This window comes from Vidua chalybeata, chromosome Z (genome assembly GCF_026979565.1).
Source record: "Vidua chalybeata isolate OUT-0048 chromosome Z, bVidCha1 merged haplotype, whole genome shotgun sequence".
Taxonomy (NCBI): domain Eukaryota; kingdom Metazoa; phylum Chordata; class Aves; order Passeriformes; family Viduidae; genus Vidua; species Vidua chalybeata.
The window spans coordinates 63,486,707-63,511,859 of NC_071570.1; the positions used below are offsets into that span (position 1 = coordinate 63,486,707).

The 25,153-nt window shown below is 38.7% G+C and overlaps 1 protein-coding gene across 2 annotated transcripts in view; it reads right to left on the reverse strand.

The window, feature by feature from the left end:
- The window catches only part of PCSK5 (proprotein convertase subtilisin/kexin type 5), a 225,697-nt gene extending 200,762 nt beyond the window's left edge, over positions 1 to 24,935 (reverse strand). For both annotated transcript variants that reach the window (XM_053931696.1, XM_053931697.1), the window contains exons 1-2: positions 24,245 to 24,935; positions 213 to 317 (exon numbers count right to left, since the gene is read on the reverse strand). In XM_053931696.1, the coding sequence (XP_053787671.1) occupies positions 213 to 317; positions 24,245 to 24,442 (303 nt within the window). In that variant the 5' untranslated portion in view covers positions 24,443 to 24,935. The remainder of the gene's footprint in view (positions 1 to 212; positions 318 to 24,244) is intronic.
- Positions 24,936 to 25,153: the final 218 nt, after the last annotated feature.

Consider the following 25,153-nt stretch of genomic DNA (forward strand, 5'->3'; position numbering starts at 1 on the left):
GGAATAATCGTGCACCTTATGTTCCAAGAATAGCATACACTTAATATCATGGTATCTTCTTCACAATGTTTTAATGAGAAGTAGAACCTTAGAAAACAGATAGGGTAATTCTTGTAATGCTATAGGCCATTTAGGTGAATGTACTCTAGTATAGTATTTCATATAAAAAATGCAAAGGCTTTTTCCTCAGACACATGCATGGATTTTCTTACCTTTGGTTCCATTGAAATGAAGCTGTGGGTACCTCTACTTGAGAGAACTGACCTTTTAATTGTTTTACTATGGTAGAAGTGGTAGTAGTCCTTCAATGTTCCAATCTGTAAGAGCAGAAAAGAAAAAAAAGGAGTGGAAGACTTAATTTAATGAAACTGGTTTCCTGTTTTTCATTTTGGAAAGTCTATAAATTATGCAATTTCCTCTGTTCTGAAATGCTACTTGAACCCACTGATCACCTTTCAAAAGAAGGACATATGATATGAAGTAGATTAAGTATCCTTGAGGCAGTAACTGCATAACCAAAGATTATAACTGACCTGCTTAGTCTGGCTGTATCTACCTTTTAATGTTTAATTTATATGCAGCACTTCAGGTAATTCTCTATCAATTTAAATCCAAACTTGTCCTCAAATGGCAAGTATAGAAATCATTAAACAGCATTCCATTTAGTTTGCTTAAGGAAAGGTACTGAAAAACACACCAGACTTGGTTATTTATGTAATTAAATTACAAAAAGGACATTCACAGCATCGGACTATACAACAGGAATAGTTTTCCTGTTCTGTCAAATGAGAGCAAAAAGTACAAGAAAGAAAGATAGAAATGGTAACTTCATAGGATAATATGCAAATTTCACAACAGTGTAATAAAAATGCTTCTTACTCATCCCTTCAGTACACAATAGAAATATAAATACTGAAGTGAAATGGCCTTCACAATTTGAAAAATAAATCTTCCTTTCCAAAGTTATTAATATGTCTGCTTTCATTTTTCATTTTCAACTTGAAACTTCAGTTTCACTCACCTACTAACTTTCAGTCTCCTTGTTTTTGGGAGAATGTCCCTCCAGCTCATTTGGAATTTGACCTAATAGTGCACTGTAAATCTTGTAAAATACTTCATAATTTCACGTTCCTTAATGATGAGCAAAAAAGGGACAATTGAGGCTTCTCTCATTTCAAATTAAAACTCAAAGTGGCCTCATGAAACAGGCTTGGCTTTCCAAAGAGAGCTAAATGATATCACCAAAGAGGATGGAGCAACACTTGAAAACTTTCACCTTAAAAAATCCTTCATATTTCTTAATTTGCATCTATAAGAATACACATGCAGGAAACTTGAGAGCTCAGCAGTAAAGACTTGAAGAGAACTGGACATAAGTCCCTCACAAATTCCAAGAATATTTAGAATATTAGAAAACATAAGTCTTGAGAAAATTTGAAAGTAGACTACAAAGAAAATACTGATATTGACAGAAAACAGCAACAATTTAAATTAATGTGCCTAATAGGGAAAACTGGATCTAGGATATTCATACTAGTCTGTGTGGGTGGTCCATCAAGATCTACATTTTGGGAAGGGTAACTTATGTCTAGTGCGACAAAAATACCAAAACATTCAGTTAAATCAATTTAGTTTATCATAAATTAAATAAGAATTGGTTTGTCTAAGACTAATGAGTATATCAGTAGTAGAGTAATTTTCATGCTGCCCTCTCTCTGAAAGGCAATTCCAGCTGAAGAGGCACACCTCCACAGCACAGGTGAGCTCAGTTGTAGTGAACTGGGTTACATCTGGCTGGTGGCCAGTCAACAGTCCTGTTCCTCAGGGCTCAGTCCTAGACCAATCTGTTCTATATATTTAACAACAATCTGGATATAGGATTTAAATGCTCCATTAGCATGTTTGCTGATGATAGCAAACTGGGAGGTGCTGTTGATCCTCTTGAGAGACCAAAGGCCTTGCAGGTGCATCTGGATAGATCAGAGCATTAGGCTACGATTAATGGGATGAAATTTGAAGTTTAAATTCTGGATTCTGTACTGGGGATTAAGTAACACCAGGCACAAGTGTGAAATGGGAGTGAAGTGGCTGGAAAGCAGCCCTGCAGACAGCAACCTGTAGGTGCTGGCTGACATTAAGCTAAGTGTGAGTCAGCCATGTATCTGGGCAGCCATGAGGCCAAACTGCATCCTGGAGTACCTCAAATACTGCATAACCAGCCAGACAAAGGAGGTGGTTATCTCGCCATACTCAGCTTTGGTAAGCCTCATTTAGAGTACTCTCTGCAGGTCTGAGCCCCACAATTTAAGAAGGATGAGAAGGTCCTTGAATGCATCCAGAGGAGGCCAACAAAGCTGGAGAATAATTGGAAGGCATGGCTTGTGAAGTGGAGCTGAGCACTTTGGCTTGGAGAATAGTAGGCTGAGGGGTAACCTTATTGCTCTCTACAACTTCCTGAGGAGGGGACAAGGAGATGAAGGTGCTGATCTCTTCCCACTAGGATTCAGGGATGTGTCGGAACAGTTCAGAATGGCATCAAAGGAGGTTCACACTGAACGTTAAAATGTGTTTCTTTATCAAGAGGATAATCAAACAGGTTTGCTGGGGAGGCTGTGAATGCCCCAAGCCTATCAGTATTTATGAGGCATTTGGACAATGCCCTTAATAATGTGCTGTAACGCTTGGTCAGCCCTGAATTTGCCAACTAGGTGACCACTGTAGGCTCCTTCCAATTCTATTCTATCCTATTCTATTCTCTTCTACTCTGTTCTACTCCATCACTTTTGAGTACAGCAACTGAAGTTTATTCTGATTTTAAGAGCTTGTAGCAAGCACAGTCCAGTAGCATCAGGTTACTGTTGCACTCTTTTTATATTACTATTATTTATAACAATCACTGAAATTTGGTGCCCGGTTTAGTTTAAGTGCAGGTGATGGCATGCTTTCCTGAGACAGAGGGATGTAATCAGTTACTTTCTGGATGTTTCCTGGACTGATCAGTAGTCTCAAATGAGACTGAAGTGCTCGTGCTAGCTAAGATTGAAGTGATGTTAGTCTTGCTTCGTAATTCTTCAGAGACCTGTAAAGTGCATACTCACCCCACCAGTAACCTATAAAGGTAACTGAACTTTTCTAGACCTTGCTGCTTTCAGAGTGCATTAGAAACCCATTACTTTGCCTGTGTGTCTAAAAAGGCACACATGTTACTGAAAAGACTCAGCTCTGACAGGTAATTGGATTTTACAACTTCACAAAACTTTTTAAATAGAAAGGCTATATTACAACGAAAATAAGCACCCATCCTGTTTTGTGCTACAAAGCTCTCAATGTGCTACAAAGCTACCCAGTCCTCAGTGTTTTGTCTTACACTAGTTTAAGGTGTTTATTTATTTAGTTATTTAATGAAGATTAACTGTAGCTGACCACTCTGAGGGCATCCAAACCAGCAAATTTAGGAGATTACCGAATGCACTCCTGGAGGTTCTACCGTTTAGCAGAACTAACCATCCATGGAACATACTGGAGGCATCTGCATGGTTCCATCCTAAGGGGGACAGCATGAGCCTTTGTAATCCTTGTTCAGATCTACTCCAAGGTGACAGAATTAAGCCCTTGCAATTATGTACAGTAATTGCAATGCTATGTCTTCCAAACACCGTTTGTTTTCAAATAATAATAGTGGATCATTTAGAATTGTGAGATCTACAGCTTTAGTTCATAACTGACAAGGAATTAAAACAAGCCCAAATCTTTTAAGTGTAATTAAATTCATTCATATTCACTAAATGCCAATGCCTTTCACAGCAAAGTAACTCCAGCATTACTAAAAGTTTTTTGCCTTCTCTTACCTTAATGGGAATTTACTTAGACCTTCCAATTCCTTGAACCACTAGGAAGAAGAATTAAACCATGTAACTATGGCAAAATTAAACTTCTCATTGTGTATGTTCTTGTTAAATTGTTTTTTATACTTCTAACTCCCAGGTCCTCGAGGCACTCTCAGAGAAAAGCAATGTAAAGACAGAAACACCAGAGCTAACTACTCTACTACTGCTAGAGATTGCTGGCAGTTCCACTCATATATTCTTGAGAAATCCCTGTAATCTCCTTTTTTTTTACACAGAAGGCATGATTTCTTGAAAAAGGATTAGGGAAATATTGCCTGGCCAAAGGAAAAAGAATGGGCAGTGGGTGTAGGGAAGACCTAATCTCTTTAGAAGTAGTGTTTGTAGATAAACACTTTCAACAGATCTACACATACATTTTAGTTGTACTATACTATGTCTATCCAAGGACAAAATAATTCTCAGGAATTATTTCAGTTTCCAGGAGTGAACAATCCTACAATATCACTGTGGCGTTCCTGAAAACCAAAGCATCCACATATTTACATTAAATTTATATTTATCAGGTCTTATTTTCTATTTAAAGTTGAGAAAATGTGTTGATTTTAAAGATAACATGAAACAAGAACCAAACTTTCTAAGCTTCCTCTTGTAAAATATTTCTTCCATATGTTGTTTTATAGTCCAGGGCAATAGTAAGATAATTTAGAACATAAGTACTGAATAAATTAATCTACATGTGTATTGTGTCCCCATGAACGCTGTAAGGAAATACAAATGAAGATGACTGTTAAACACACTTTAAATATATTTATATGGTCACCAAACTGATCTATCTGACTAAGCTCTGAAACTAAACTGACTGAAACTTCTATGCAGCTGAACAACAGGGAAGGCATTCCAGCTACTGTGCAAAAACCTAAGAGATGCTTCTTAGCTTGTAAACAATTATTTTTTTAAGAGGCAAATCTTCTAAACATCTAGGTGCAAAGTGCCCTTCTCCCAGAGGGCTGAATAGAAAGCAATATGCTACTGATTTGGTGAATTGGAGGATATATTGTAAGATTCCCCGTTTCTGCTGGGCGTTAATGAATTTGCTCTTAAATGGATTTGGAAAGGAAGACAGATCAGGTACAGATATGATTCTGAACTCAGTGAGATACTAAAAGCGCCAAAGAAGCACAAATCTGCTACCCCTCTGCAGAGCTGAATATAAATCATTATAAAAAGGCACAGGATTATATTTTACATGGAGATGAAGGTATGACACTTCCCATTTTTAGGACTGCAAAAATTTCTGAAGTTTTAAAGTCCTTGGCAGAAGAAAATATCAAAAACAGAGAGATGAAGAAAGTTTATGAAGGTTACTACTATCATCTCATTTTAACAAAATAATTTCAACTCTATTTCAAACTTTTACGTTTTTTTCAAATTGAAGTGTTTTCATCTGTCTCCAAAATATAATTTCTGGTGTACTTTGTATAATGTGACAACATTTTAAACATTTTCACAGTGTCCCAGTAAAGAGAAAAGGGGGTGGAGTTTTTAGCATAGTTTATTCGATATGACCCACATCATGCCTGAGGGGCATAGCTTCGGTAGGAAAAAGCCAGGGCCAGAAACTGGGAATTCACTGCTCTTGCCTTGGTCACAAAAGCAGAATGGACTGTCCCCTTAAACCACAGTGGACTTGGTCCCTTCTGCTGTCCACCAGTTTTTTCCCTCTTCCCATTTGTCCTCTGGAGCACTACTATGGGAGTTGTATGTGTTGTATGTATGTGTTGTTAAAGCTCCAGGCAGCAGAGAGTTGGAGGCAGCAGCTCAAGCAAGTGCAGAGGACTGAGCTTAGCCAGCAGCTGCACAGTTCCTTATTTCAGATGAACTAGCTTCCAGGTTTTGTTTTGCTTTCCACTCTTTTTGGGCTGGGTGGAAGGGTGGGGGAGAACACTATACTGTGGGAGCTCTCTTCACCATATTGTCTTTGTTTGGAGACCACACCTGGTGCTATCTTTGAGAAGCAGGTTTTTTTTCTTCCTGGTGGTGAATGTTCGTTTGTGGGTAAGCCACCTTCTTTTTGTATACTTTTTACTGTTGATACTGCTGTGGTTATTGTGATTTTAGTAAATTGTTATTTTCATCACACAATCTCTCCTTATTGTCCCTCCATTATCCGAAGGGGTGAGTGAAAGTGGTGTATTTGGAGTTTAGCTTCCTGTTGGTTGTTAAAATCAGCACACATAGAATAACAGAATGACAAAATGACCTGGAAGACACCAAGCTGAGTGGTGCAGCTGACACAGCAGGCAAATGGGATACCATTAAGAGGGACCAGGACAAGCTTGAAAAGTGAGTCTGTAGGAATCTTAAAAGGTTTAACAAGACCAGGTGCAAAAAAGCACATCAAATGTAAATCTGAAATCTCACAAGGCCAGCTCATAGCCCTTAATTTTGACCTGTTGGCTAGTCGTTATCCATAGGTGTAAATAAGTTCAATGATACTACAGAAAACTGCCACTCCCTTTCCTTCTTGAGTCACTAGAGACAAGCAAGTCTTAAGCATCTTAAAACCAGGGTTAGGGTTCAGCATTTAGAGGCAAGAATGCTCTGCAGAAGCTGTTAGCTATTCACTGATCCACCCAAATTAAAGTACCCACATCTGGAAAGATCATGTTCATTCAGACCTGGAACCTAAACTCAACTTATACTGAAAGAAACAGAATTGTGTAGTCGAATTTCTGGGGGGACTGGGATGGGGTTTTTTCACCATAAGATCTACAGTGGTGACCACACTTTCTCAGCCTCCAGCTCTTTTCTCCAAAACCCCAGCACTGGGTCAGCACTGATGGATTTCCAACATACCAAGGCTGCAGGACCAATCACCATAAGGACAGCTGCAGAGCTGCTCAGACATCTGAGCTGCAGACTAAGATGAGGGCTCTGTCTCTCCCAGACATAATATCAAATTTAATTTTTTTTTATTGTTTAACTAACAGAAATTCAACTGCCCATATTGTGGAGATGTCATTGTATGATAGAGGTAGGAACCTTGCTCTCAAGGTTCATATCTGCTTCTCCCATATTCCCTTTTCTTCAAGTTTGTTTTAAATGGATGTGATGTCTGCAAAGTGTTGCTGCTTCTGAATAGTGAAACTCTGAACAAGTTGTGCTTGGTCTTACATACACCCCTTCTTTCTGAAGAATTTTTTGAGTCTCTTAGATGGAGAAAAAGCTATACAGTAAGCAGGAGTACTTGTACAGTTTACTGAATCTTCAGTTTGGAGGACAGGATAGTTCAGATGGAAAAATTAAGATTCCCTCCTGAACCACCTGCATATGAAAAATAAAGAAAATTGCAAAAGAGCAAAGTTTAAAAAAAATCACATGGCTATTTCAGCAGAAACATCATAATTACATAGAAGTAAATCACATTGCATCTCTTCACCATGCTGGGGACGCAACACTTTACCATTTAACTACGGGCATTCCTTTTCCTTCAGTTTAAATAGAGGGGAAAGCATATCACCTTACTGAATTAAAATACACCATTTTAGCCTTCTTTTGTATTTTTCATTTATGTTTCAGTTATTTGAATGGAGGAATTTTGTCTGGGGACTTGCCTTGAGCTAGTTTTGCTTTTTAAATAGCTCATGCCAAAAATTAGTAACAGCCATTAAAATAAAAGTAGCTCAGCCTTATGTTCCTTAAGATACTGTCACTGCTATTGCTTACGTGCTGCGGTATTTTATTTTAAGAATAAAGTAACACTTTAATTCTTTCAATTGAAAAATAAACTCCAGCCTTTTAATTTTCATATGCCTTTGTTAGTAGGATTAAAACACATCAATATTCTGAGGTCGGTTATAATTTTTGATATCATTCTAATTCAGTATCAAAGTTACGATTTTTTACAGTTATGTTATTGTATTCCATATCTATCTATGCCTAAAAATTGTTACTGTAAGACCCTACAAGGCAGGTATGCTGTGTGTGTGCCTGGAAATGCTGTCATGGGCATTTTTAAAATCCTCTCCCATTGGCAGCTTCCGGTTCTTTGACACGTATTATTTGCTTTGTGGGCTGTTTGGTTTTTGCTCAGGCAAAGGTTTTGTCTTTCCTTTTCAGATTCTCTTTTAATTTTGGGGAGTTTTGCGCATCTTGGAGAGGCTGCATTTGGAGCAGCCTCCAATGCAGGTTTTGAGCTCCCTTTGGCTGAGTTCCACAGGTGCCAGCTGGTTGAGCCAGTACAAGTCCGCTTCCCACTCCAAAGGAAAAGATGCAACTGTCTAGAGAGTGCCACCTTGGAAGGGAAGGTGTGACATCATCTTCCCCTTGTCCTCCAGCCATGTGGCCACCTCTAGCTAGACATATCTTTGAAAAAAGGCATTTCCAGCATTGGGACCTCCCTTTGTTCCCTGGGGATTGTGAGATTTAGCAGTTTGCTATCAAAAAGTTACTTACTTTTTTTTCCCTTGCCTGTTGGCATTCTGTTACTAAACAGGTTTGGTTTTTTTTTTTTTTTTTTTCACTTGTATCTACTCATATCTTGTTCCTTACTGGTGGAAAGGGATTGGTTGGAATCAAGGGGGATGCTACTCATTTCAAAGTGCCCATTATCACAAACCAAGACAGCTGGTATATTTGATTTGGGATTAAGTCTATAAAAGTAGTTTTTCTCATAATTTTACTTTTCCAGGCTTTCTACTGCATTACAGAATATAACTTAAGCATATTTATAGTCTCAATTCTAAAATACAATTTAATTAAAACTAAAAGCTACATTTAAATGTGAAATTCTAAATTCCTAATTAGATTCATTCTAAACTATTTTTAAAAATCAAAGTTCTATTTTTCTATATAGAGAAATGCTGTACTGAAAATATATTATAAAATAGATTTAGCAACATAAACCAATTTATGTTTCCTCTGAGACTCCTAACTGATCCATAACTTTTAGAAGTTGAGGTGAATTTGAAAAAGCTTCCTACATCACACTTTCTGTATAAACATTACTTTGTACAATTGTATTTTAAAACAAATACTGTCAAATGAAATTCTGCTTTTTGAAATTACAGTACTTTAGTGCTCTTTTCGTAATCTTATTTAGCACATGGAATTACTACGAAAAATAAAGAGAAAAAACCTAACAACCAAATAGCAATATAAAGTGTTTTTTATCATGAAAAAAACACAGAAAGTTTCTAATGCAAACAAGTTTTAGTACAAATCAGCAGATAAGATTAATTTAGGTATTAGAAAGAATAAATTCAAACTGTATCATAGCCTTAATTCTAATACATGCTAGATCATACTAAGATTTATTAATTGAATCTACACTAGTTTACAGGAGGAACAATCCTTCTAAACAGGACTTTAGTTTCTTTTTTTAGAGTATATGTTTGCGTAAATCCTGTTGTTATTGAAATTATGAACTCTCTGCCTTACTGAGTTTGGAGAAGTGGGAGAGGTTAACTGATTTTGTTTAAATAAAAATATACTTTGATAATATTTAATTAAAAACAGTGCTACTTCAAAAAGTGCAGGTAAAAAAAGCAATACTGAAGCCAAATCATAAAACGAGAAATCCCGAAGACACTCATCAGGTAAATAAAGCCAAGGAAAAGCTGCCTGAATAAAGACCCTGTGAAAATTATGTTTGAGGCCTATGTGGATGAGCAGCAAAGCCTTACATGCCACAGGTAACAGGAGCCCACAGTAAATACATATTCTTTACAAAGGTTATGACAGAAGCAGGGCTTGTGCTTGAGCCCTACCCTTCTCTGTTGCACCTGCAGCTCTGAGAAGAACATGCACCAGTCTTTGTGGGAGGACAATATCTGAGCTGTGCTGTGAATTAGCACCCTTTGAACACTTCCGTATAGATGAGGGCATACAAATATGCCATCAGTGATGTTATGAATGAATAAAAAGAAAGAAGCTGAAGATATATTGGACACTGTGTTGATTGTTCAAGCATTAAATTGAAAAAAATGTCACTATAGTACTTGAAAAATTTCTTTCAAGGTCGTTAAGGGTTTCATCTACCTCTTCTCTAGGACTTATAAACAGATTGTGACTATTAGAACAATGTTCAAAGATAGCTAAAAATTAATGAACAGGTCCTTAATTATTGGACAGGCAGTGGTAGAGGGGTTTATATGAAGAGTCGACACCAACAGATATATCAGCCTAAAACATCTGGGGGAGATGGTGAAGTAAGCCATTTCCACATTTGTCATGTGAAATGTTAAAATTCAAGTGCAGTAATTACAGGCATTAATAAGTGCAACTGTGAGCTTTGCCTTGGGAGCACTGCAGCAACTGGGAAGCTCACATCCCTTTCAAATAAAGTAATGCAATGTTACTCAGCAAACCTGTGACCATGGGCTTGCAGTTCCAGGCAACATTACATTTTTCATTAAAATGCTCAAAAGGAAATAGATTACTTCCTTCATTCTCATTCATCTTTTCTATCATTTCTTTTCAATACAAAAACCAACATAATATAAACTGGTAGCTTATGCAACTTTTTGTGAACCCCAGTGAATCACCACCTTGTTTCTGCGAATAAAAATGAGTGCAACAAAGCGTATTTATATTATGCTGAACAAACAAAAGTAACCTCTGCAGGATTTAAACTGACTTCATGCATTTGAAAGTTCAAGCCATAACAAGCATATTTTTTATCTGCAAAGAAGCTGTTAGGCAATATGGTCATGTTTGTTTCAGTACCACAGTCATCATTTTGATGAAGCCATCAAAAAGGAAACAAATACCTTTAACCTTTAATTTTGAGGAGTCAACTAAACTGCCATTGCTTTCTGAAATCTTTTTTTTCCCTTTTCTAAGTTAATAATCTGTAATTTAAAATGTCTAAATTATATACTGCATCAACTGAAGTGAGCTTTGCCTCTATTTTATTGACTTCTAATCCTATTTCATATTGCATCACAAAACAAATGTAAAATGAGGATGCATACTCATGCACTGCCATGAATGTTTGTTGCAGTAACAAACAGAACTGCCATATACCATACATTACTAGCTACTCCAGGCTCTAAAGACTATGGTGTCTTTGTAATATTTCTTCACCTGTGCTGTCATACATGTAAATATAAAGCATAAGAATGAGGCTTGACAAATTCTGACCAGGCTACTTCATTCATGCGAACAGTATAAAGGTTAGTTAAGAGGTTTTATTTTTTTAACAAACTACTGCAAGAAAAGTGTCACAACAAACAATGTGCATATTCCTTTTAAATATTTCCTTTTAAATCTTGATTCTGAAATATTTCATAGGCATCATCCCTGTCCTGAAACTTGTAAAATCTACCCAGTCTCATGGGATCAAGTACCTTCTCACTTACAAAACTGCAAGTCAGAAATAACTGTTGAAACTAATGAATTTCAGAGGCATAAATCAAGAGCAGTCTAATCTAATGGGGTTACTTGCATGAGTAAAAGATTTAAGAACCAGGCAGTTCTTCTACAACAGTAGAAATACTGTTGTATTTGCATCCAGTTATTTAAACATCAATATAAAACTCCTAAGCACATTAATAGCAAGGGAATTTATACCATGCAAAATTACTCATGTGGTGACTTACACTAGTCATACTGTTTACAGTGAACATTTATATTGCCAGCAATAAACCTTTTCATGCTGTACTTTGTCTTACAAATCTGAATTCAGCTGTTACTGATCATAGGAAGTACAATGTTTTCATTTAACTGACTTTCTCATGAGACGTGATTTAAGCAATTTCCTCTTCTATTACCGATATAATTTACCAAAGAGTTATAAAGAAGTGTCTCATAGGAATATCTAAGACTGAGTTAAGTTCATCTATGTGTGGCGTATAGGCAGTAAATACAACCCTCTTATACAACTAACCTAGATCACACTTCCTCAACTTTGTACTCCAGCAAAATCTGCTATCTTCCACTCTGTACAACGTGTTTAACAAAATACAGAAAAGCAGAAAAGCATGAAACTGGTCCAGAACCCCAGGTTACTGACATACTCATATATTTTACTTGGTTATTGCTAGAGCTGTACGGAAGTTTATACTTTTTTTTTGTGTAAAAGTAAAGTTTGTCAATATTCCTTATTTATGTCTCCATATGTAAGCCTGTTGACTTTGATAAGACAACTAGAGCAACACCTGTTCATGTAACAGTTTAATAATAAGAAAACAAAAAATTCTCTTTGACAGCATCTAAAGATAAACTGAAATAAAAAGCAAGTAAGTGAGTAAATGAGACCAAAAAAAAAAAAATTTGTGTCATGTAGCATTCAAACATAGTAAGAAATAAAACAGCTACATAGTCATAAGTAACATTTAATGAGGATTTCAGAAGTATTACAGCATACCAAGGGACTATATTCTAGCATAGTGTATGTCTAGCACAGTCTTGCAATATCCCACATAAAGTTGCTATTTGCAATCATAATAAAAATAAAATAAACAAAGAAAAAAAGTGACACCAAAAAATTATATTAATTCAAATATACACATGTCTCTCCTGCTGTACCATTTTTCAAAGTGCTAGAAGATTCAATTAAGCTTTCACTGGATTCACTGGAATCTTTTATTGTGTTTAATGGTAACTACACTTAATCCTTTTTTAACCTAGACCCCAGAAAGGCCTGTATTTTTGATTAAGTGTAGTTAATCTCATTAAGTTAAGAACTTAACTTAAGCTTCCAAATTACTTCACACTACAAAGACAAGCCAAAGAGATCTGATACTCAATTCATCACAGAACATCTAAATTTACTAAAACTAATGATAAACAAGTTACAGCTCTCAGACCCTATGCATTTCACACATATAAAGAACATTCCTTGGTGATCTTCTCATTTGAAGAGCTGAATCTTACAACCTCGGGGTTGAGAGAATGCCTGAAAGTGTTTTTTCTTGGAAAAAGGATAAAAGTTCCTACTGTACATTTGTTTAATACATTAATATTAAACATACCAAAATACTGAAATAGAAGAAAGTCAGTTAAAATGACAGCAATGTATTGGATAAAACTGTGTATTTTTCTTTATAAATGGATTTTCATTTCTATTTTGAAACAGTGTGTGGAAATACAAATTTCAACCACCACTAGAACTGCTCACAGTGCAGCTCTGTTTGTCAGATTAATATTTCTATTTGCCAGGCAAGAAATGGAAATTGCTCAAATTTCACACAATTGGAATGGCATTTATATACAAGAAAGCTTCAAAAGAGCAGTCTGTTGCAATGGCAGACCCATGTATTGATGCCAACACAATCCAGGGCCCTTTTGGCTCACGGAATAGTTAACTCTTATAGAAAACAAAGCTCTGCAACTCTATTAATTCCAGCTAGCAGTTTTACCAGATGATGATTTTGTGATTTGTCAGTTGGCCGCCCTCATCATGCACTGATGTAAAATTGATTTTGAGTAGGGGTGTGCTGTTCGCTGACAATGGAAATTTAAACTACTCCAAGCTGAAGCAAAGATTCAGCCTGATCAGACAGGCAGAAAGGACAAGATGTGGTGCGGCCCATCAAGAAGATGTGGTGATGGGCACATGTCAGAAGTGTCAAAGCAATTCCAGATACTGTCATACATGTAACCTCTGGGAGTTAACTTTTATTTCAATTAGGTATGAATAAAATCCTATTACTATTGTGCTTTCAATTCATGGAAAGCAAATTATTTTGTTTACAAAGGAGCAGAGAAGAAAACTGTACAGAATATCACAATTAATAACTGCCATGCTAGCTAGGGCTGGAGCTTGTGTTGTGTGGTGGTGACAGGATACATCTAGTCTGTCAACCTTACTGATATAACTTGGGTACGTGCAAAAACATTTCCAATGCCCTTACTAAGAGACTACTGAGACTTTATTAAACTGCTACTGAATACTTCGTGGATTATAATACTTTAAAAACAATATAAGCTAATCTGCTTCTACATACATCTACTCTGTATGTATCTGCGTTAGTGTCACTCTACATCCCACTGGTAAAACTGCCAGTTGTGCAAGATGGGGCTTGGTTGCTCTTGAGAAAACAGCTTATGCTGCAGCCCAATCCAGCAAGGAAGGGGTCTACTAATTTCCAAGGGGTCTACTAATTCCCCAATATAAAGCTGCTCATTTATGCTTGGCTCACTGGAGTGCAGCATACCCACAAAAGCATAAGATTTTTTTCAAAGTTTAGTGTTTGATCTATTTGTTTGCTTCAGTTCAGCTCAGATCAGTTACTCAAGATACAATAGTTGACATTCGGCAGTTCACAATGTTGAAGGAATATGGGTGGAATAACTGAATAAAAACACTCCATAAATTAAAGTAATTGAAAATCTCATTTTAAAAACAATTTTCACTTTTCAGAACAGCTGTGTAACAAATGTGATGTCAGCTTTTAAAAAGAGATGTGAGATGAGGCTACTACTAGAAGTCACTACTAGAAAAATTAATAGAAATTAAGAAGTAAGAAAATTAATGGACACTTCGGTAGAAAAGTCACTGCTTTGGAAATAGTTAAACAGAAGAAAATTCTGCCTTACAAATTTATTGCTGTTCTTAAAAGAGGCCAAGCATATAAACAGAGATGGGTAAACAGAAACACTCTAGTTAAACTTCCAAAAGGCTTTTGACAATGTCCTTCACCCACAGGTTTTAAGAATTTAAGAATCCATTGCAAAAGGTCTTTGCAGAAGTAAGCAATCAAAACAAAAACAAACAAAACAAAACAAAACAAAAAACCTGAAAGCAAAGCTCAGGAAAAATTTGTTACTTTCTTATTAAATAGCAATTAGCTTCTTACAATGCGTGGAGATTCCAGACAGAGTTCTGTTGTGTTCCATTGCAGAACATCTTCTGGAAGCTACACTATTTCATTAAAAAAACATGCATGGGAAAAAGAGTGAGCAATGAGGTGTAGAAATCAGCCATGACAGATGTAAAAACTGCAACAGCTGACTGTGCATCAACTGCAGAAGGACCCTGCAAAACTGAGTGACAACAATATCAAATGAAATCCAATACAGACAAAAGTAGATTAACTTATGTACAAACCAAACATCACACTAAAAGGAACTGTTCAGAGCTGCCCAGTACCATACCATTAAAGACTGACAATCTGAAGGTTATGGCAGACTAATCCATGGGAACTCAGCTCAACATAAGTCCCCATAATAAATTACATACTAGACATTAGTTATAATATGAAGGATAAAGCAGAGTACATGGCATTATGAGAATAATGCAAGCTTTTCTCACAGTAAATACTGTGTAGCTCTGGTTCCCTCTATTCAAAGAGGGAGACCTGAAAAATTTTCCAAGTAGAAAAAGAAGAAAGGACAAAGATATGGCACAACAGAAGTTGTATGACAAATAGCAAAGTAAACTAAGACCCTTCAGCCTAGACACAACATAATTTAGGGGAAAATATTCAAAGCCTAAAAAATCATGTATGGTGTAAGAATGGACAAAAATCATCTTTCACACCTCTTTTGTAACCATCTAACAAAGTTAGTAAATAACAAGCAAAAGAGAGGTGTGTCTTCACACAGTGTAGTAGCAAACTTCAAAAATCCTTCCCACAAAATATTGTGGATGCTAAAAGTCTTTGTTTTATTTCAAAGACTGAACAAGGATCTGGACAAAGCAAACATTGTGAATTTCTAAATATGCAGAAACAATATCCAGTTTAGGCAGACTCCTTAGCCGAAAACAGCTGAAGGGAGTGTTAGGGAGAAGCACTGGATGCTTGTTTTGTTCTTCCTTGCCCGGGACAGTAACTAAAAACCACTGCCTGTGCCTACAATTGTGGTATCTACACAGATCTATCGGACTCAGAATAGCCTTCCATCCTTTTGGGTCTATTTCCATAAGGGTGCTCAGGCAAACAAAAATGTTATAGGATCTACTTCTCTATGTCCTAGATGTCATACCACTGGCTTTACAGGCACAACACAGCATGTATTTTCTTTCCTGTCTGTTTTTAAGACATCAGGTTACTGTGTAAATATGCTTTGCAAAGAAAGGCTCCATAAAAGAAAAGGAAACATTCTCTAGGTTCATCCAGAGGGGAAACTACTGACAGACAACGCAGAGAATGGAAATTTTCAGTTTCCTTGTAATTGCAAAATATGGCTTAAAGACTAACTAGCAAATTAGATAAAAGAATGTAAAAGTAGGCATACAGGATGCTAAACATAGCTAGAACCAGTGGATAAAAAGATAGTAAGGAATCTAGTAGGTTTTATGGCAAAGTTACAAGAAACTTTGCACATGCCCCCAGAGAAGTTCCAGGCAAGATTTACAATATTGGGGGCACTCAGTAATTACAACCACCAGAGACCCGTTCATTTAACTCTCAAGGACCATTAAAGGACATCAGTAGTAAGGCGTGGAGGCCAGTAAATTGGTTCTAGGAAAAGCAAAGTTTATGTATTAGCTAAGAAGTACATTGTAATGAATACGTATGATCATAACGGAATAAAGACCTTGTTGTCAAGTTTCACAACACACATTGAATTGGAGGAAAAATCCTCTGAAGGTGTCCAGCACTGTAATAAAAAATGCCTGCATTCTAACACTTCAAATTGTGTTACAAAGTTTACTTTCCAGCTGATTTCAGTATCACTACATGCTATCACTGATTAAACGATATGTTTCTAAAAGAGCAACATTATCTAATTCTAGGCTTGTCTTTCAGACACACAGCACTGTTCTGTAACACTTCGCTGTCTTCTAAGTACTCCTACACAAAACTCACTGGTTTTGTTCTAGTTTGAATAAAATATATAGCACAGGTTTTAACTGTGACTTGCAGCATCTCTTAACTCCAATCTGGCCCCAGAACACAAACCTAAGTGATGCCTGTTCCCTGCTGGCACAGAAACATCTTAAAAAGAAAAAAACAAAGAGAAAAAAAAATGTAACTTGAGCAAAGATGGGCCTGATGGCTATCTGTTATTAAAATGTATGCCATCCCCCTTGAGATCAGGTTTCTTCTCTTTGGAAGAGTCTGTGCATACAATTTTTTCTTTCTTTATTTGTTTAGAACTGTATATTCCCTCTTGCCTGATTAACATGCTTTTTACAGCCTCACCTCCATTGTGCAACATCTTGCAATCCACAGGAATGTCCACAACAAGCTGTTCTGGCACAACTTCATTCTGTAGTTCTCATACTCTGCTGGACTTGCCAATGTTTCGTTCCAAACAGCTTTTCATTCTGCAAATATCAATCAAATTGGGGCCAGTGTGTTGCCAAATAAACACTTACTGTCTTAAGGTATGTAGTTTTGGCAAGCAGGAATCTCTTTGATCATATCTTATCCTGTGTTTGGCAGGTGACAAAGAGTACCACATGATATGGTTGACATGTATTTCCCCACTTGCTGATTTTACAATTGATTATTTGAAGGAGAAGAGAAAGGTATATTGGTCAATCACAGACCACAGAACACAGTTGTAAAACAAGAAAATATGACACTGGAAATGTATTGCCTGACAACAAGTATTATTTATGGAAAAAGAGTACAAAGCAGTGGGGAGGTTATATACAAGCAAGACATAATTTCTGGTCAAGGAAAACAGATGTCAATCAAAACACAGCAACTATGATGATGCTAGGAGTGGGAAGTCTATCTTCTATCTTCTAATAGGAAACCAGAAGCTACAGAAGCAAAATAAAGGCTGGGTCTGAAAATGTCAGAGAGAGAGAGATGAGCCATTTAAGCACAAGAGCAGATATATAACACTGGCCGTGACTAAATTTAGTCCATAAGTTGGGGGAAAAAAAATATCACTTTTAGAACCGGGGTCAAAAATCCACTTATAAACACCTTAAGGTACATATCACTACTCATGATTCTGTCCAATTCAATATTCTTCTGATTTTTATATTTATTATATTATTTATGTTTATTTTGAGCAGACACTTTGTAAAATAAAAACTTTATCTATCTTCAAGTACTACTTGAGGAATAATACCAAATTCCTGAAGCAGGACACAGAATTAAACTATGGAACAGTAGGTCAAAACTTCATAAGCAAGAGTGATTTATCTATTTATTACAGCAGGGCAGCAAACAATTACCTGCCAACGTTCCTCTTGAAATTGTTTTGGTCAATATTTCAACTAGTGAACTGAATACTGGCACAGAAAAGACACCTACTAAACATAAGATACATAAAGACTTGGAGATTTTATGCTAGTATGTTGAGGGGCAGGAACAGAATTCAAAACAAACTGGCACCTTAATACATGGTCTGGAAAGGCAGGACAGCATTCAGCAAAGGCATAAGCAAAGTACTACACTTAATAAATAGCAACCTACTGAATAAATTCAGACTAGAGAACAATGTGCTAGGAATCTAGCAGAATTAATCTGTGAACCATAGCAGACCACAGGCTGAATTCTGTCAAGAATGTCATATGGCTACAGGATAGACAAATGCCATAATGGTTTACATAAATAGGAGTTCTTTCCTGAAGACAGCAGAAGGAATCCTTATGCTGTACTCGGCTGTAATGCTCTTGCAGCTCCTTCCTCAATATGAGGATCTCTTAGAAAGACTAGAGTCAAACAGCAAGACTGGTCAGTGAATGCCTCACTTACAGAAAACAAAGGAAAGTACTGAACTTGGATGGAAAACATAAAAGTCTGGAAGAGGGAAATGCTACAGCTTTTCTGGTGTTGCTACTCTTCACATTCACAGAGAAACAAGAAACATGAACTTTGAATTTCAGAAGAATTAATAGAGTTTTGACTTCACCAGGGCAAAGAGTATAAGGGACCACTAAAATCACTAGCTCCATTGACACTGTGGAACTTCTTTACCAAAGACCTTCAAAAACTGGTTATATATCTGCCAGGAAACATGGGGGCATAGCTGGTTTTCCTTAAAGGCACTGCAATGGACATACTGATCTGTAGTGATTTCCCTCTTGCCCTTCACTTCTACAGCTTTAGCCACTGTCAATCAGAGGTTGTCATACCAGACATGACTGCTGTCATACCAGAGGTATGATGCACCATGGATTTACATCAATATGTTTCACAGATTTCTTCCAGTTCTTCCATTTAACCCAGTCTGGTCCACTTCTGCACTTTGACTGAGAGAAGCAGTTTGCACAAATATTGCCGTTTGTAAATTGGGCTTGCAACTACTTGTTATTCTTAAAAATATAATTTAGTTTGTGCATGCCTTTTTAATTTTTTAAATTAAAAAATCATCACACAATTTGTAGTTTGACCACTATACGGTTAAACAAGGTTATCATCTTCCCTCATTCTGTAACAACACACAAACACTATTAGACTGCCTGTATGACCAGAAACCATTCTTTTTCTTCATCCAGCGCCTAATGAAAAGCTCACATTTACTAGAATCAAGATCTGTTCTCTCTCCCTCCTCCCTCCTCCCTCCCATTTTTAACTGCAGAGTTCAGAAAACTACCACTAAATCTGAAGAAATAGCCATGGTATACCCTTCGTAGTCTCCAGTATGTTCAGGTGTATCGGTTCTGTAGCATTATGAGCCATTTGCAAAAATTTTTTTTCAGGATTTACATTTTCCAAATATTTGTCTACTGGTGATTATTCTCTACCACCCCTAAATGCACTTTTTTCCTCCTATGTGTACGAGAAAATTCTGTTTTCCTTGGTGTATTTATGTAACCCCACTTTACATATCTGCATATGCATACAACTTAAGAGTACACCTAGCTTTAATTCTTTTAATACCATTGTCCTGATACTTGTATCTTCAGTACTCACAACTTCATTAAACTTATTACAGGTATCAAATTTTAGTTAAGGTATACTGTATTTCAATACTGTGAGCACACAGGCTCTTAAGAGGTATGATTCTTCTATTATTCATCTATATTATGGGGTACTTGAACTTCTTTGCACAAAGGCCTACCATCTTGCATTTTTGAGACATCTTTGTAAAGTAGTGGAGACTTTTGACAGCAAACTCCTTCCTTTGCTGAAGACAATCACCTCAGTTTAGGCTTTTTATCTCAAATTAAGTTCTTTTTTTCCTTAACTGCTTCCTTGTCTTGCATTTTGAACTACTTAGTTTGCAGAATTTATTTCTGCCTTCCATCAGGTATAGATTTGGAAAATGAAAAACAGCCATTTCTCCCATTCCTTCTATCAATTGACCTTGTTATGCAACATCTTGTCTGTGACATTAAAGGAATGTCAGGTTTGAAATTAACTGTTGAAATGAACAGGTGTGAAATATCATTTACTCAACTTTTGTGTGATCTGCTGGCTTCAAACCAATACTCCCAATTAAAACAAACAAACCCACCACAAAACACTTACTGGCAAGTGATATAAGTATTTACATTATTTAGAAAGCCAAATCTTTTTATCTTACTGTGATTCCTGAGGCACACCACAAGCTCAGCACACTTAGGTGCCTTTTGGCTAAAAGTGTCTATTCCTTGCAGGAAGAAAATTGTAGGGAGATAGGGTGGTCTGTCACTTGCAAAGGGCAGGGAATAGGCTACTCAATTGTGGAAGAGATGAGAAAAGTAAAATTCCTGGAAGAATACTCTCAGGAGAAGAAAGATGTGATGTGGGAAAGTGTTCACCCATCCTCAGCTCTTGCCCAGAATTAAGAAAGAAAAAAGGAAGAACAGGATCTGAAGTTTACTATTGCAGCATTTCTCTCCCTTGTTGCAACCACAGATAGCTTTATCTCTTCACTTCTTCCATCACCTTTGGGGTCCCAACTGCTTGTTTTTCCCGTGCTCCTCAACCTTAACGGAAAATCCACTGCCTGAACAAGAAACTCCTGGCACCTGATGACAGCAAATAGTCACAATATTTAAAGCAACTGTACTAAATGCTACACAGACAATATGCTTAACCCTTGACAGCTGCCAGCAGTGAAAGAAACATTCCTGAATATCAGTGACAGATACTTTGCTCTAAGGTAAGGTCTGCTTTGTGTAGCCACTGCAAAATAAAAAACAAGCCAGGAAAGAGGTGCTGGGAGATGCACTATACCCCAAATTGCTCCATCCAGCATGGAACTTTGAACAACTCCCTGGCTGCTTTATGTTACAATATCTTATCACAGTCCCAGAGGGCTTGCAAGTCCAGACCACTGTCTTAGAAGAACAGTGCAAAAAGAACAATGCAACACTTTTTCATGCTAGAGAAACTACTAATTGCATTTCAAAGTTAAGTCAGAAAAACCTACTCTGGAAAAGGGGGAAAGAAATCAACTCCATGCATTTAAATCCTGATATTACATGTTTGTGTAATTTTAAAGTCCAGTGAAACACAGAAGACATATCTCTCATTGGTAATACAGGAAATACAAGATAAACAAGAAGTATGTCTCAGAGCAAATTGTAGGAAACAGGAAATAGAACATGTAGCTTGGAAAAATATAGAGTTAAAGAGGATTCTTCCTCTGTTGTGCTGTTCCCTAAAAATTAATGGAAAACTCCTCTATTCAATGAACAGAGAAGCTAAAGCTTTGAGTTTTCATACTGAGACAAAAAGACCACAGAAGCCTGAGAGCAACAAATGTTTACCAGAAGCTGTGAAAGAAAGAGTTCTCAATTGCTTACCAGCAGATCATCTCAAGGCCTCTTTTAACAGCCCCTTCTGCCATCTATTTCTGATGGACTTGTCTAGTCATTAAGCAAGCCTCTGCAGGTTTGCCATGGCAATGAAAATTACTGAAGAAGTATTTCAAGACTCAACTGGATATTCTCCAAATCACACAAGCATCAAAAAACAGTAAGTTAAATTCCTCTCATCACCAGGAATGCACTAAATAACAAAAACTGGGAGAAGGAATGTTGGCCAGTATGAAGAATGTTGGCCAATTCAGAGCCTTCCTGGGTCTACCATCTTGTCTCCACTGATCAATTTTATGCACCTTTCATTGCCATTTTTCCACAAACACAAAATTAACAGAATGGTCAGTGGAAATAAGCCCTTCAGAGGCCCTCTTTCCCACTGTTTCCTTCAGCTCTAATTATGTAATTTACTGTTGTCAGAATACTCCTCATTTGCAACTTTAATTTTTATACAGTTTCACTACTTATCTTGAATATTTTAAATAGGTTATTTTTCTGGATAATTTGTAAGTTGGTCCTTTGGACCAGCTGCAGTGGAATTTCCATTTAGCTTTCTGCACTTTCTTTATAAAGATGAGCTCATAAATTTAATGTAACCAAAACTATTATGCCTATTGTATAACTCTATGAGAAAATACTGCTTATTGGTGTCTCTTATTTTCAGAGCATATTCAGCTTAGAAAGTATCTTTCAACATCACACTCAAAATAATTTTTTAATTGCTTGCAATTGTTGCTCAATAATAACCAGCAGATTATTGCCCCATTCTTATCTTCTTTTTGCACTTCCTGTTTTGTGTCAAATATTTTCCTGCTTTTCCAGATCTATGAAGAAAGCTCACTATGGACAAGTCCACCTCATCTGTCCAAACTGTTCCTGATTCCCTTTCTCCAGAAGTTAGTACCTTCCTGTGTTTACCCATCTTTACCTAGATACACAATCTACTCTTTTTTCAACCATATACCTAATAAAGTATTTTCCAATTTTCAATCACTTATAGTCTCTTATTTTCGCTCATTCTCATCTGTATACCTAATCTGTATTATCCATTATTGGTATTTCATAGTTGTATATAGACATTTTCACATAAGAAACAATAGAGGCTTACTACATTCTTTCCTTAATTCAAGATGGGGCTTACATATGCAAAGTACAAAAAGGCAGGGTCTGAGCTCACCAGCTAGCCTGACAAAAGAAAAAATGGGGAAAGGCGCATCCTGCAACTGATGGTTGCTGATTTTGGCACTATAAGGGCCCAGATAGGAATACAAACATCTTGAACAAAAAAACGTGCAAGACTAAAAAGAAAGCTGATGCAAAAAAATTTTGATTCCTAAACTGTAGTTCCAAAGTAGTACTTCAATTTTGACATGCAATCTTCCTCCCAAATTTTAGTGCCTCCAGCTGGAAGTAGTACTGCCTGCCTGCTTAAGTGCTCCACAAGAAAAGTTGGTACTCTAAGTAACTGCATCCTTACACATCATGTTTTGTGCTACCTCAGTGACATTTTCCAACTTTTCTCATCTAAATTATTTCTCTTAATTGACCACACAGCTGTCTTTTTCAGGCTTGCAATTGAGATGTATTTTAAACTTTTGATTCAATGATGTAGTAAGTGGGAACCCATTTTAAAACACAATAATAATCATGTCTTATTTTGATTTGGTTCATATGAAATGCCTGGAGTATAAACACAGCTGCATTTTCGTAAATCTCATGTATAAAAGGAAGCCTTCTGTACCTGTAAATGTTCATTTCTAACCTTTCAATTTATGTAGAATAAACTACTGTCCAGAAAGAATGTACTTGGATGTTTGCACCCAAGCAAGCAACAGGATATGCAAAGAGTTTATTTTTTAGGCACTCACCTTGTAAACCCTATATATGCAACTTGGATTTTGAGAAAAACTTCGAGGAAAGCCTAGAACACTGAGTATAAATTCCTTAAGAAAAAGTGATGTTAGGACATTTTAAAGAGAACTGCGCCTAATTGTAGAAGAGGGGCATTTTTCAGTGTGATGGGTTCCAGTGAGAACCAGGTGTTTGCTAACTTGCAGTTTCCTAACCTGACTGGATCCAATTTTCTGACGTGGTGATGTCTGGATCTAGCCAAGTCCAGGTGTGGCCCTGGCCCCACCAGTGTGCTCTCCTTCCCCACGAAACGCCGCAGGCAGCCGCACGCCTGGCAGCCGCACGCCTGGCAGCCGCACGCCTGGCAGCCGCTCCGGGACACCCTGCCACCTCCTCCTTCCGCACGCCCCGCCAGCGCGGGGGTCGGGACGCCCTCCGCGGCGAGCCGGCGTCCGCGGCTGCCACGTCCTGGCTGCCGGCGAGACCGGAGCTCGCTGCAGGACGAGCTCGTGTTGTACCAGCGCTTTTCAACTCGGAAAGGGGACACACGAGGCTGTCCGCCGCGGAGCGCAAAGTTCAGCCGCAGCGAGGCGGCGCGCAGAGCTGCGGCGGGACGCCCCTCGCCGATGCCTTCCCCCTCCCGCCCCGCGGGCGGCTCCCTGGCTCGCGCCCCGTTTCACACCTGGCTTCGAAGGAGAAGGCCACGACCCCAAGCTCTCCGGCATACCTGTCCCCGCGCATCACCTCCCGGGGCCCGCGGCGGGAAGCCGGGGCGGCTCCGCTGACCGCCCCGCGGCGGCGGCGGGGCCTGCGGCGGGGCCGTGCTCGGGCAGCGGCCGCGGGGCCGCCCGTCCCTTGCCCTCGTCGTTGTTCCTGCCCCGTCGGCGCAGGGCGGCCGCAGCGCCGGTGCCCGCTAGGAAGTAGTTGTGACTAGCATTACCTGTCCTATATTGACGTATCCGTATTTGCTCGCTATCCTGTTGGCCTCCGGGAGCCCCCCGGTTATCCGCACAGCCCAGTGGTTGGTGTAGAGGCGCGTCCTGCAGGCGGGCAGCAGGAACCCCAGCACCAGGGTGAGCCGGCAGAGAAGGTCCCCGCCGCCTCCGCCTCCCCAGCAACAGCGGCGCTTCCAGCCCATCTTCTCCTCCGCACGCAACCCCCACAAAACTTCTCCTTCCTTCTTCCGAGGCCCTTGTCCTCCCCTCCGGGCCGCTCCGGCGGTACGTCCTCCGAAGTTAGCCCGAGGAAGAAACTAGGAAGAGCTTGGAGTAGTGCATTGAATCGCCCGGGGGTTAAATGATGACTGGTTGGGAATAGTGGTTCTGATCAGTGATTGCTGCTGTGCCCTCTTCCCGCCGCTCTCCCGGGATTAAATAACTTGCTTGTGAGAGCTTCTCTCACTGTTCCTGAGCGCCAGCTTCTCCCTCTATCCCTAGCTACATGGGAAGTCGTCTCTCCGCGGGGAGGAGGGGTCCTTATCCCTCTCTCTCCGTTTCCCTCCTCTCTGACTTCCTTCCCTCTGCCAGCGGTCTTCTGCCTCCTCTCCCGCGTCTGGCTTTTCTTCGCCCCTACTAGCTCCCTGTCTCCGAAATCTGGGAGCAGCGCGGCTGCGGCGGCAGGCGATGTGTGAGTGCTGGCAGCTCAGAGCCTCAGCGTACTCCGACTCAGGCACCTCCCTCTCCCCTCCCTCCTCCTTCTCCTCCGCCTCCTCTCCCCGCCCTCGCTCTCTCAGCGCCGAAGGCCAGGGGAAATGGCAGCCGCGTCGGCGCCGAGTTGCCTCCCTCTGCGCGCTCCTGGGCCCCGGGCTGCTGCTGGTCTCGTCAGCCGCCGCCCCCGGGCGCTGTCTCTG